This window comes from Zingiber officinale, chromosome 6B (genome assembly GCF_018446385.1).
Source record: "Zingiber officinale cultivar Zhangliang chromosome 6B, Zo_v1.1, whole genome shotgun sequence".
NCBI classification, from domain to species: Eukaryota; Viridiplantae; Streptophyta; class Magnoliopsida; order Zingiberales; family Zingiberaceae; genus Zingiber; species Zingiber officinale.
Window position 1 is genome coordinate 3,034,955 of NC_055996.1, and position 13,745 is coordinate 3,048,699.

Consider the following 13,745-nt stretch of genomic DNA (forward strand, 5'->3'; position numbering starts at 1 on the left):
CTATTAGCAACCTCTGTTAAGGAGTGGACCTAGGGATGTAAACGAGACGAACCGAGCTGAACAGTATTAGGTTCGAGCTCGGCTCGTTTAAGTTATATTCGGACGAATCGAGCATTTATCACAAGGCTCGAGCTCGACTTGTTTTAGAATTATCAAGCTCACGAACAGTTCGAGCTCGGCTCGTTATTAGCTCGATTATCAAAGTTAACGAGTCTAACTCGTTAAGCGAGCTCGGGATCGTTTTTGGGCTCGTTTTAAAGCTTGTTTTTTGGCTCATTTTAAAGTTCATTTTAAGGCTCGTTTTAGAGCTCATTTTTTGACTCAGTTTAAGGCTCATTTTTTTGGCTCGCGAGCCTATAAACGAACATGTTCGCGAGCTCACGAGCCGAATATCTTTAAGCTCGAGCTCGGCTCGAAAAACTGTCGAGCTCGAAATCGAGCTCGAGCTCAGCTCGATAAGATAAACGAACGAACTTGAACGAGCTTTTTACCGAATCGAGCTCCGAATAACTCGCGAACCGTTTGATTCATTTACATCCCTAAGTGGACCAAGGGTTACGGTCCTATCTCGATTGAATTCTATTTGACTTTCGTCTCCCGAACTTAAAAATCTTAATGTTTAATGTTTGATTATCTGATTATTTAATTAAAAATCTTAATGTTTGATTATCTGATTATTTTAATCGAATATAAAAAAAAATTCTCCATTTGCAAAATGATATCAATTTTTTTTTATGGATCGAATTTTATAACATTAATTCTCGCATTATCAAATTCTATACAAATTACCGGGCCGGTAATCCTCACCTTTCGCCGCACGTAGTTGATCCAACGGTTCTGCGTGAAGCACATGAGCCTATAATGCTCCCGAGGCCAACTGCGACGCGATCGACGAGCCGGAGGGCGTACATCGCAGCGAGCGTGGGGGAGAAGCAAAGCCCGGACTGCTCCCTTCCTGCCTCTCTCACTTTGCGCTGCACGACAACTCTTGAATGGCCGCGAACATGGTGAGCTACTCTTCGGTCGCTAGATCCGATCCTTCTTATTGAGGTTTTCATCTTTTGTTTCCGTGTTGTTTTCAAATCGTCTCCATGGTTATTGTTGGTTGCTTCAATTGCAAACTGTTGCTTAGTTTTTTCCCCATTGTAGCGCCCTTTGATTCTTCTATGATGATGAATTGCGTCTTTTGTCTCGCGGCTGGTTATTTTATCTTTTCTAGAGTTGCTTGCTCGTGAAGAAACTTAAGAGACGTCGGTTCTAGATCTGTGTTTTTTTTTACTTCTTCAAATATGTTAAAAATCTAATCTTGTTAACGTGGCGCCTTGGATCTCGGTTTATATACTTCTTTTTTATAAAATTTACCGAGGTATTCGTGTCTACGATGTCTCTAAGATAAAAAGGCATCTGCAGGTATTCTATCCTAATACTTTCTCGATGCAGGAAGAGAACCTAGATGCAGCGATAGATTCTTTGTTGAACGTGGAGAAGCAAATGAGGCTTGCTGGTGATGTGGCTGGAACGAAGAAAGCAGTTATTGATATTGTGGAGCTTTGCTATAAGGCACGCCAATGGAAGACACTGAATGATCAGATTGTTCTTCTGTCAAAGAGAAGAGGGCAACTTAAGCAGGTATGTTCTTCAGTTTCTTAGATTACTTATGTTATTTTAGCAAATGATTCTTAGGAAGTATTGTGAACCTATGTCCGAGAGTGACAAACAATGTTCAACCTAGATTCAAAGAGCACATCAGTTGACACCGCAGTTAGGGATTTTTTATTTTTGTGTGACCTGCTGGAAGAATTCTTTTCTTGCAAGCTATAGCTCTCAGATTCTCTTACATAAAAAGTTTGAGATATCATATGTACCTACCCTTCTGCTTATTTGCTAATGCAGTAGTTGCTGCCAGATGCTTAGTTATAAAATGATAATAGCTATGAGAATATACTTCCTTTTTTTTTTTTTGCAAATATGTTTGTTTACCAAGATTGAACAATATATTAGCATTTCATCTTTTATTCTATCTAGAATTGTCTCTTAGGAAATCATCATGTGCTATCCTATAAGAGAGAAGCCTTGTAGATGGTAGAGAATCTAGCATGTAGCAAAATATCATATGTTCTCAAAATGCTCAATAGAATTACAAATACCTATTTTGTAAATTCCAACTCAACTTGTGCAGCTGCACAACATATTAATAATCTTATATGGCCATGATACTCGATATAGTTGTTGTAATTCAACTTGGTACATAATTTACTCCTATCAACAATAGGTCCCATGATGTTTCATAAGATCACTTGAATCAAGCTACAGATCAGGAAGACAAACATTGACTATAGGAACAACTTTTATCATTTTCTTCATTGCTCTGAAATAGCAAAGCATGAAGTCTTACTTCGAACATCATACAACATTTTTATTATGGTGTAAAAAATGTGAAAGCTATGTGATGGATCATCCTGCTATTTTGTTTTGGTTCTTTCTTTTTCTTGACCTTATGTTTACTCCTTACCTTGTTGAGGAAATAACTTATGTTCCTCATGTTGGCAATTATATTTGTTTCAACTTTCAAGTTCACATTCGTATTTGTACCTAAATTTTCCTTTGAACTTATTTTTGATTATCAATTTGTTGAACCCAATTATGAGTGAGTCTTTTGTTAAATAAATATTTTATATCTATTCTTGTAATGGAAATTAGCCAACCCCACTTAGTGGGATAAAGGTTTGGTTGTTGTAGTAGTTGAATTCTTGTAATGGAAATAGCTACTAATTGGTGTACAACTGTTACCGACTTGTCAGACATTCATTTTTACTTCTTTTTTGATACAGGCTGTGACTGCCATGGTGCAAAAAGCTATGCAATACATTGATGAAACACCTGACATTGATTCTCGCATTGAGTTAATCCAAACTTTGAGCAATGTCTCAGCTGGGAAGGTAGATGATCCAATTCTTGATGAGCTAGGCCACTATGCTTATTTGGTAGACTTGCAATGTTCTTCACTGGTACTGAGAATGTCTTTCATTAACTCATAGATATATGTTGAGATAGAAAGAGCACGGTTAATTAAAAGACTTGCAAAGATTAAAGAAGAGCAAGGCCTTATTGCTGAGGCAGCTGATTTGATGCAAGAAATTGCTGTAAGTTAAGGCATGATATGAAGTCCTAAGTCATAACTCAAACCAGAATTTGTTGCTTCACGTTATCTTTTCTTCTTATTCAAGTAAATTATTTCTTGCAGAATTGGTTAATTTTATTTTCATGGTGGTTTTCTTAGGTGGAGACTTTTGGAGCAATGGCCAAAACTGAGAAAATTGCTTTCATTCTTGAACAAGTATGGTATTATAAATGTGCATTCATGTTAATAACCAAATACCATTTACTGCCATAAACTTTCTTGCTTATAGTGCATTAAAAAAACAATTCCAGGTTCGGCTGTGCTTAGATCGTCAAGATTATATGCGTGCACAAATTTTGTCAAGAAAAATCAGTCCTCGAGTGTTTGATGCAGATGCTTCAAAGGAAAAAAAGAAGCCAAAGGAAGGGGACAGTGTTGTCGAAGAGGCACCTGCAGATATACCTTCCCTATTGGAGCTGAAGCGCATCTACTATGAGCTTATGATTCAGTAATTCCACTTGCCTTTAGAACTTGTTGATACAATAGCTTTGTTCTTTTTCATCCATTGCAACAAACCATGTTTTTCAATTCATCAAAGCATTTCTAATAGCTTGTTACTTAAGCTTTTTATGCTGACCTAGCGTTGGAAACTATTTTGCTATGCTCTAGATCTTGTTTCAAACTTAACAGAATGCTATGGTATTCTCACATATGTGAATATTCAACTAACTTAACTGATGTAAACAAATATGCCTAATTGAGATTTGAGATCTTCTAAAACATATTTATTTGGTTTTAATCTGTAAAAAGAGCATTCAAGGTGTTTAACTTTTTGAGAAAAAAAATACTATATATAGTACCATTCAATTTGTTTTAGTCTGGCACCTGTAAGTTCATCACACATCAACTAAAGGTGTTCAACTGTGCATTTATTAGGTGAAAATCATATCTGTGTGTTTGTGTATTGTTCCATTTTTTGGAACTGCAACAGTTGTTTCAAACCTGGTGCACCCTTAGAGTAAAATTTTTATCAGCTATAAGAAATTCTCTGCAATTTAGCTTTTTTTTTACAATTTAAAATTATTCACAAATATTTTAATTGATATTCTGCATCAAGCTTAATGCCATACTTGGACTTGTAGTTTCATTTGAATTGTTTTGTACGACAATTGCCAGCCACCAACTACTTGGGGTCAGCTAGAGAATTGGTTTTTGTATGCCTACCTGTTTTTTCTGCAAGAGGCTATTTCTAGGAGTATGCCTATCAAGGATATTCCTCCAAATTTTCTCTTTCCTTCATGACTAGGGAAAATAGCATATTTTTCTTCACATATATTGGAATTGTCCTTTCTGCTCTAATTATGCTTCCTGAAGTGTATTTTAAAGTGCTTCTAGGGAATTCTCCTTCTGTACACCTATCAAGGAGATTCCTCTCAATTTTCTCTGGCCTTCAGTACTAAGGGAAAATAGGATAGTTTTCTTGCATATATATTAAAATTCTCCTTTCTGCCCTAATTATGCTTCCTGAATTTTATTTAAATTGCTTCAAGGGAAGCTAGTGGCCCTCCCTCAAATTTGCTTGTATATTGCATTATTTGTCATTGAAGGAGAGTCTTGGTAGCGTTAGTCTTGGCGCAACGCTAAAGTTGTTGTTTTGTGACCTAAAGATCACGGGTTCGAATTTTGGAAACAGCCTCTTGCAAAAAGCAGGATAAGGCTGCGTACAATGGATCCTTTCCCGGGACCCGCATAGCAAGAGCTTTGTGCACCGGGCTGTCATTTTTATTGCATTACTTGTCATTTTGTGTTTACATTATACATATTTAATGAATAACTAAAGATTTGATTTTTTAACTTGATTCTGGTGCAGATACCATTCTCATAACAATGATTATTTAGAGATTTGCCGGAGTTACAAGGCAATATATGACATTCCATCTGTAAAAGAGGACCCAGCAAAATGGACTCCGGTAAATTTTGTTTTTTTTCTCGGTTTTCCTTGGACACTGTATTAGATTTATTCATACGGATAATCTCCTTATAGGTGCTAAGAAAAATTTGTTGGTACTTGGTGTTGTCGCCACATGATCCTATGCAATCAAGTCTTCTCAACTCTACACTAGAAGATAAAAATCTTTCTGAACTTCCTAACTTTCGGTGGGGATATATTTGGATGTTTATCTGTTAGTGGCTTCTATTAGCTAGATAATTCTCTAGTGTAATGTCATATTCTTATTTCTTTTGCCGTCCACCATGCTAGCTTTTTGTTGAAGCAACTAGTGACTATGGAGGTTATTCATTGGGCTAATCTTTGGGAGATGTACAAGAATGAGTTTGAAATTGAGAAGAATCTTCTTGGTGGATCTTTGGTTCCAAAGGCAGCTGATGATCTAAAGCTGAGGATCATTGAACATGTACCTACTTCCTAAAGCCAACTATATTTTTCTATTGCATTTTCAACATTCTTTTGGCGTTAAAAATTCAACTTTGTTTTGTTTTCAGAATATATTGGTTGTGTCCAAGTATTATTCGAGGATAACCTTGAAGAGACTCTCTGATTTACTGTGCCTCAGTTTACAGGTTTGGTTTTTTGTCGTTTCCTAAACATTATTGATTGCTTCAATTTTTTCGAAAGTTGCTCTATTTTCTTTTTATTTGAACTTCGTTTGCTGGAAATTCTACTGGATAAGCAAAGTAATAGTCATTTTCTACACTGATCTCTCTTTTATTTTTTTCCTAATGCATCACGCGGTCATGCCTGATCCCGATACTAGGCAACACTGTTAGATTTTTTATTTGTATTTATTTGTTTACTTTATCTCACTTGCGTTTGGGTGTTATGACTAAAAGGAATTTAAATATCTTCATAATGACATGATATTGTATACTTTGGGCCTAAGTCCTCATATTTTTATTTTTGAGCTCTACCCAAAAGACCTTATACCAATGGAGATATCTTTCTCTTATAAATCTATGATCTTTCCTATGTATTTTCAGTGTGAGATTTTATTTGCAACCTTGCAACCCAAAAATCCCTCCCTCAAACGAAGAATCACAAGCTTCTCACATTCGAGTCTCGATCCACCAGGTTTTCCTACCCCTCGGTACACCCGACTTACTAGGACTTCCTTGCTTAGCCACAACTAAGACTTCTTGCCTGATGTTTGGTCCTCTTGATTTAGACATGAGAGCCCCCACTTCCTTTGTTCGAGGTTAATATTCTACTCACATGGCTCAATTAGACCATAGCTCTTGTGCACAGTCGGTAGTTAGACCTTCTGACAGTCCGGGTTCTGATACCAATTGTTAGGACCAAAAGGAATTTAGATATTTTTATAATGACATGATATTGCCCATTTTGAGCCTAAGCCCTCATGGTTTTATTTTGGGGCTCTACCTAAAAGACCTTATACCAATGGAGATATATTTCTCTTATAAATCTATGATCTTTCTCATGTATTTTTAATGTGGGACTTTGTAACCTTACAACCCAACACTTGGGTTCAGATTTTTTGGGCACTTAGGAAAACAAATATATATTTATAGGACAATGAGAAAAAAAAATTCTTGAAAAATATTATTATTTATGACCGATCAAGTGGAACTCCAGACTCCAGTCAAATGTTAAAATGAGAGAAATTAGACATTAATTGTTCAAAGACGATCAATATTTTAGGTAGTTTAGTACTGCCCCGAGTACAAAATTACCTGTATAGTGTGTAAATCTAAATATTAATGAAAGGGAAACAACACAAACAAGCTCAACTATCTAGAAATCCTTGAGATGTAGGATGTATCCTCAAAGTAGGTTCTTACACACTGGTCAAATCTCAAGTCAGATGTAAAAACTAAGCACTCTCGCTTATGGACCTAGAGGTATGAGAAAAGATTTAGCAGGGAAAGTTGAACAAGTATAATTCTAGAAAGGAATATGCTAATGTAAAATCATCTCAAATGGTCAGATCAGACTGCCACCTGCACAGTTGCAAACTCGCAAAATCTCTATTGCCTGCTCTTGGTGTTCAAATACAATTGCAAATCATATCATCAATGAGACATAAGATTCATCTGGAGTATATAAAGACCTGTGGTTTGGCCCATGAACATAGTATTTGTTAATGTTAATGTGCACAGGTAGATATTATTTAGTATTTTTAAACAGGAAATTTTCTCGCGGTTTATTTGCTTCTGTGGTCTTCAAGAGTAGTATAATTCTGTCCTAGATCTGGTGCCTGATTCGAAGAATCTTCTCGAACTGTTTCAGGAGGCGGAGAAGCATCTGTCAGATATGGTAGTATCAAGAGCCTTAGTTGCGAAGATCGACAGGCCCATGGGAATTGTGTGCTTTCAGACTGTCAAGGATAGTAACGACACACTCAATGCATGGGCAACGAATTTGGAGAAGCTACTTGATCTTGTTGAGAAGAGCTGCCACCAGATCCACAAGGAGACCATGGTTCACAAAGCTGTTCTCAAAGCCTAGTTTATTTTTCTGTCTAGTATACAGTGGTTTCCTAACAATTTCGGATTTAAATGATGACAAGCTTGCTTCGAGTTCCAACTTGGTGACTACTTGGCCTGTTTGAATCTCGCAACTCAGGGCTTAAGTATATTCATGCAAATGCCTTTTGTTCTCCTCCATGTTGAATTACAGATTGTGTTGGGTCAGCTACCAAAATCCTTTCATAATTGCTTGGATGTGTGATTAGATTTTGATTATGTATCTTGCTATGCATCATACCATGAAATACTTGTTCGTATTAGTGTCTTATGAGTTAGAGATACATTGAACAGGTTGACTTGCCAAGTAGATTGAAGGAGCTAAGTAAATCTATTTAATTACTAAGTTGAACAGGTTGAGTGGCCAAGTGGATTGGGGCAAATAGGTCAAGCAAACTAAAATAAGATGATTGGAAAAGAAGATAACATAAAGACTTTCTAAATGGCATTCTTACTCTCTCTTGAGAAAATAAAAAGATATTTTTTTAAAAAAAAAAATCTATATGATATTTCGGTCAGACTTCAATAACAAAATTCACTGTAGTGTGTAATAAAGCTCAATTCCTAACTTAGAATGTTTTAAATTTTTTTTCCTTTTCAAATCTAATTTAGATTAATATTAAATTTTTCCTCTCTTTATAAAAATTAAACAAAAAAACTTGTAATTATTTTCTTATGAGTTTTTTAAATTTATTTTTACATGTACACAAACATCCAAATGATTTTTATCCCTCGTCTTTTCCCCTAAAATTGTCCCGATTAATGTATGAACCTTTAGCAATCCACTCCATTTATTTATTTGAATAATAGTTCTTACCTGGTACAGTATTCTCAAATATGTAGTAAATCGATGTGACGTCCTTGAAGCTTTCATGTTCAACAAAGCTTGCTGAAAATAATCATAAAATCAATAAGATATTGTTAAACCATCTAATGGAGTAGTTCAGCAAGGAACCTTACATAAAACGTATGTGTCTTCACTTCCAGCAATCCTTTATGTAAATGTTATTCAAGTCGAAAATACTAAAATTACATTCAGAGAAGACAAATACCTACAATTTGAGACCACATAATTGTCTCATTTAATGTTTTCCGACGGCATACCAGAACAAGGTTTTGCAGCAGGTCCTTTTCTTCACCTTCATTAACTCTTCCTTGTCATACATTTAATTCATTTTCATCAGGTAATGGGGCAAAAACTGATTCCACTTCAGCAGTGTCAACTTCCTCCAATCTGGATGGGTTCCATTTCGGATTCTGCACAATGTGAAAACTAAAAGATGAGTGCGTCTTAAGAAGACATGAAACGCTTGATCAGCGATAATAGAAACAAATGAAATTCTTGATCATTATGCTGATAATTTTACTTCGACATGTTTGGTACAATGGAATTAGAGAAATGAGAATCATTCATTTTTAGATTTCATGCTTACAGTTGGTTGCTAGTTGATAGTGGAAAGCATCTCTGATAAAGCAGAAGTGAAAGAAAAGGGCATTCCCCGTGTCCATTTCGCCTTCAAATATTGCATTTACATTTATGCAGTTACTTCAATTGACCGACCTAATCTTATGATGACACTTAAAAAAAAATTCAGAACACAAAATATAAAACCGAACTAGACTTATGGTCGTCAGAATCATAGAATTCTTCATAGTATTACCCAAAAGTATCCATTTGGGCAGTGTTTGTATTGAACTTCGAATGAGTTTTAGGAGATCAGGAAGTTTTTCAACAATTTTTTGTGAACTAAAATGCATATGGAATCAGTAACATATTTTCGACCGGTATGAATTGACATATAATGTTGAACTAATTATAGAAAAGTTAGGTTCGTAAAATGTAATTGCTAATGCTAAAGTTACTAAGAGTTTAACAGCTATTTTTTCCATATAATTTTTGAGATTTAATCAATTAATTGCAATAATTCTTGAAGAAAATAAATTGCATCTTCCTTTCACCATGCTCATAACTTGGAAGAAGTTTTCTAATCTGTTTCATCAAAAAAAAAACAAAGTTGGAATCAAATCACTCAGACTAATTCCAATCAAGATTGCATTTCATTCTCTGAATTTTCTCTCTACCATGCCAAAGGAACCCTAGGTCATCGTAGAACATCGTAAAGATCAACCATACTGAAGAATGAATTTATATGATATAAATGAAGTGATGATAAAAAAAGATGGTTGTTTCTATAGTTTATCCTCTACATAACAGGATAGATTAGTGATCTGACTTAGGATCCTAGTTTGCATGCTTCTGAAGATGAAGGTATCAAAGTACTCCAATTACAATTCAATAATCATTATAGTTACAATAGTGTGAAAATGATAATCAATGTATCAGTTCTTATATTCTCATAATAAAAGCTTCTCTCAGACAGAAGGGTTACCTGGTCCTTGTCCACCAAGACTGCCCGAACACCTTCAGTAAAATCATTTCGAAGTGAGGATCTCAAAGCGATCCGGAATTCAGTTTTCATTACTCCAGTTAACTGTAGTATAAAACCGGTTATAACTGAATAATCATTTGTAGGAAAATAAAATATATGATTTGTTGAAACGACTTACTTTTGATAGATGGTGTTGATTGTTTTTATGTGCTAATGCAACTTCAGAAAAATGTTTTTGGGTGAGGCAAAGAGAGAACGGAGCACCTTTAGCTATTCCAGAAAGAGCCTCGCTAGCCCATGCTGCCACTGACAAAATTGATAGAATTTAGTCGCATATTGTGGAACCATAAATTAAAGATAAGAAAATCTGAGAGAGAGATGTTCATGGCATGTGTCTATTACTAAAAGAATTTCACAGAAAATAAAGGCTAGCTAGTTTCCAACTTGTGATGCTAAAATATATATAAATTGGAGACGCAAGGAGATATTTCTTTAGATGATAATCTAACTTAATATATCCTTTGTGAAAGTCAGCGACTACATTTTTTTTTTTTGCAGGGTTTGGAATTCATTCCATATCAATTGGCACGAGAGAAAATTTTGTTCCACCTGCCAAACTCCACCATTGCCATGTGCACTGTCCAAGTGACCTAACTTGAATCATATTGCCAATACATCAAACCAATGTGATTCAACCAAAGTACAATAAAACATTTTCCCAACCCATTTCTCTTGTCAAGTGTTTGGCAGACCCAAAACTCTACAGCCGGTAGGGAAGTGAAACCCCAGATCTGCACATGATTTCAAACCCTTTTTTTCCTTCAATCTAGCGATATATTAAACACACTGTCACCTTTTCTTCCGAAGAGATATTCTACAGAATGTGAATAATTAAAATAAATTATCAGAATTCAGAAATGTACTCTGCAGTGGCTGAATCCAACAACTTAAAAGAAACTAAACAAAGCAAAGCGAGTAGTTCATGGAGATCTATTATTCGCACATGAAACTTTGTCGTTTTGCTAATAGACTATAGACAAGTAGCACACATCAAGAACATACTAACTATATGTTTGTAAAAACATAGTAATTTATATTATCTTTAACCTTGTTAACTATAACATACCTGCAGTGTCAGTACTTGTTTGGTGCCTTTTCAGCTCCTCTATTGTCTCAGAGACTGATCTATTTACACCAAAAGATGAAACAATTTGAGGCAAAAGTGTTTTCAGTTGAGACTCTGAACCAGATTCTTTCCTGTACTCCGCTAACACAGCTTCAATATCTTTGTGAGGCTCATTGGAGCTGGCAAAAGAAAATATTGTATGTCAAATTGATATTTAAATTATTTTTCTCATTTTTGAAGAACAGCTTAAGCTAAGAACACGAGCAAAGGAATAACAAACAACTAGAGTTTGGTAAATTCATCATAAGAAGCACCAAATTTTACATTTTAGTTCTATCCATTAAATACAAAATCTGTGGCAAAAAAGAAGTATAAAGGCTTAGCAATAATCTTAGCATGCAATTTTCATAGTTTCCAGGACTCTCTTTTAAGAACCAGTAAAAGTTCCATTAAACTAGAAGTGAATGATCATCTATCAGAATGCACAGCTAGAGCACTCCTCCAAACAATAAATTAAGAAAAGTAAACTAGAGATATCGCAAACATACAAATTGATATTTTGCAGGGCTTCCTTGAGGGCAGCTATGCTACCAGAGGGAACAAAATGAGTTCCAAGACCTATGTACAGACTATCAGCAGGAGACGATATTCTTTTTCCAGTCAATCCAAGGTATGCACCTGTAACCAAGGGCAGTTAGTGTAGCAAAGGAAAGTCCCACAAGAAACACCCTAGAAACAATGTAATATATGTGAGTTGGTTGTTTAGATGACCCTTCAAGAAAAGCAACTGTTTAGTTTGAATGAAAAACAAATACTTTAATAGGATTTGCAAGTGTCTAGATAATTTATGAAGAATGAAATGTCAGACTTCTTGATTATATAGCTACTTCTTAGTAAGAAATAGACATCTCAAGTATTCTTCATGGGATAGTGAATGAACTAGATTTATAACCGCAATAGTATAGCAGCATAGACTTGGAGAAATAAGTACTGAACCATTCAGACAAAAAAAATGTTGCAACACAAAAAACATGCTTGCAATATAAGCTTCAAGATGCATACCAATTGCTCCTTCCCCAGGAGTATTGGCAGCAATATAAGCAAAACCAACATCTGGAAACAAACCAATTCCATTCTCTGGCATTGCAAGAAGAGTTCTCTGGCTCCCACATCAAGATAGAAGTAAGCATGTCATAGCAAAGGCAATCATAACCATCAGAGCACAATATTCAGAATTGTTACAAGTACCTCAGTGATGATGCGATATTGGCCATGTCCAGACAGCCCAATTCCAAACCCCATAGTCACACCGTCCATTAAGGAAATGTAAGGCTTTCTATACTCTGATATTTTACATATCAAAGAATACTCTGCAGCAAATACCTGTGAGGAAAACCAATATGAAACATCCATAAGCCTAAGTGAAAGAAAAGTCTGTCTATATGGAAAGAAAATTCAAAAATATCTAACCAAACACAAGAATCAGAGATGTATACATATAAGTTGGCAAAAGAAAAACCATAAAAAGCATAAAGATAGTATACCACAAAAGATAACACTAATGACACCATATAACCTTACAACAAAGATAACCTTAGAGCACCAGCCTTGGAGCAGTTTCAAGATATTCAAAAGTATCCAGGTTTAGTCACAAGAACAACTTTGTTATGCATACGCAACTCACCAAAAAACTCTATATATATAACAAGATATATAATAATAGATGAACTTTGCATGGAGCCACAGGACAAGTCAACTATTCATCTTTTCCTATTGTCCATACACAGCAACCATCGAGTTCATGGTTAGTGCATGTGATACAGTGTTTTCAAATTCCAAGATCATAATGTAAATTAAGAGATGAAGCCAAATAAACAAATGGTATTTGGTAGATGTGTGCACACTGAACACAATTGAATCACCAAATGGCGTATATGCGTGTAATTGCATGTGGATATATATGTGAATGGATAGGTATCTAACAAGAGAAATTTTTAAAATAAGTATTCATAAAAGAAATGATTTTATTAATAATCACAATGAAGTGCCACACAATAAATAACCAAATGTAGAAATAAGAATAGAAAAGGGTTAGGTTTGAAGACCCCCTACTGTAATTTGCTATTATGGATGGACGTTAGCTTTTAGTTTTTTGATTCAGAGAATTGGCTAAAACCCAGCAGAATGGCTAGACTAGGTGAGGAAAGATCATTAAAAGAAAACTGAACTGGAGAATGCTTACATGGACACAATTCAACACCTTGCTCCCCTACCCTTTCATTGTGCTATTAAGATCCTAGTTTCCTATATTATTTCAAATTTAAGTATACATTTGGTGTAACCCAAATCGTGTAATATAACCTAAGAGTTGTGGTTAACCAGGATGTTTTTCCAACACCTGTCAGGATATCAGGTATCAAGCTAATGTGGTTAAAGTGATACATATATCCATTCATCATCATTCACAATGTGGCTAAACCATGAAACCTGTTCATGCATATGTTGCGAATGAATTATGTAAACTTATATAAATCTGTAGCAGGATGACATGCTGCTACATTAGAAAGAATTTCATGAAAATCAAATACCGGAAATATTTGGAAAGGAA

General features: G+C 35.2%; 2 protein-coding genes across 2 annotated transcripts; one reads left to right on the forward strand and one right to left on the reverse strand.

Annotated features, from left to right (window-relative positions):
• Positions 1-852: 852 nt before the first annotated feature.
• LOC121991722 (26S proteasome non-ATPase regulatory subunit 12 homolog A-like) lies at positions 853-7,899 on the forward strand. The gene is made up of 11 exons (XM_042545741.1): positions 853-1,007; positions 1,441-1,629; positions 2,832-2,939; positions 3,039-3,143; positions 3,281-3,337; positions 3,433-3,629; positions 4,992-5,091; positions 5,166-5,278; positions 5,382-5,535; positions 5,624-5,701; positions 7,386-7,899. The coding sequence occupies exons 1-11, from the start codon at positions 993-995 to the stop codon at positions 7,602-7,604; spliced, it is 1,335 nt and encodes a 444-aa protein (XP_042401675.1). The 5' UTR covers positions 853-992; the 3' UTR covers positions 7,605-7,899.
• Positions 7,900-8,517: 618 nt separating this feature from the next.
• On the reverse strand, positions 8,518-12,545 carry LOC121991723 (3-hydroxyisobutyryl-CoA hydrolase-like protein 3, mitochondrial). The gene is made up of 7 exons (XM_042545742.1): positions 12,386-12,545; positions 12,200-12,296; positions 11,686-11,815; positions 11,138-11,316; positions 10,190-10,317; positions 10,012-10,113; positions 8,518-8,878 (listed from the first exon to the last, which is right to left on the reverse strand). Exons 1-7 carry the CDS (start codon positions 12,452-12,454, stop codon positions 8,780-8,782), a joined length of 804 nt encoding a protein of 267 aa, XP_042401676.1. The 5' UTR covers positions 12,455-12,545; the 3' UTR covers positions 8,518-8,779.
• Between the last annotated feature and the right edge of the window lie 1,200 nt (positions 12,546-13,745).

Excerpts from the sequence above, each read along its gene's own strand:
- LOC121991723 (XM_042545742.1), bottom strand. The coding sequence starts at position 12,454 with ATGGACGGTGTGACTATGGGGTTTGGAATTGGGCTGTCTGGACATGGC. Across the intron at positions 11,317-11,685 it reads GCCCTGCAAAATATCAATTT|CTCCAATGAGCCTCACAAAG; the intron begins GTATGTTTGCGA and ends TTCTTTTGCCAG. Across the intron at positions 10,114-10,189 it reads ATCAACACCATCTATCAAAA|TTAACTGGAGTAATGAAAAC; the intron begins GTAAGTCGTTTC and ends TTTATACTACAG.
- LOC121991722 (XM_042545741.1), top strand. Across the intron at positions 3,144-3,280 it reads ATTTGATGCAAGAAATTGCT|GTGGAGACTTTTGGAGCAAT; the intron begins GTAAGTTAAGGC and ends TGGTTTTCTTAG. Across the intron at positions 5,279-5,381 it reads TCTGAACTTCCTAACTTTCG|CTTTTTGTTGAAGCAACTAG; the intron begins GTGGGGATATAT and ends CCACCATGCTAG.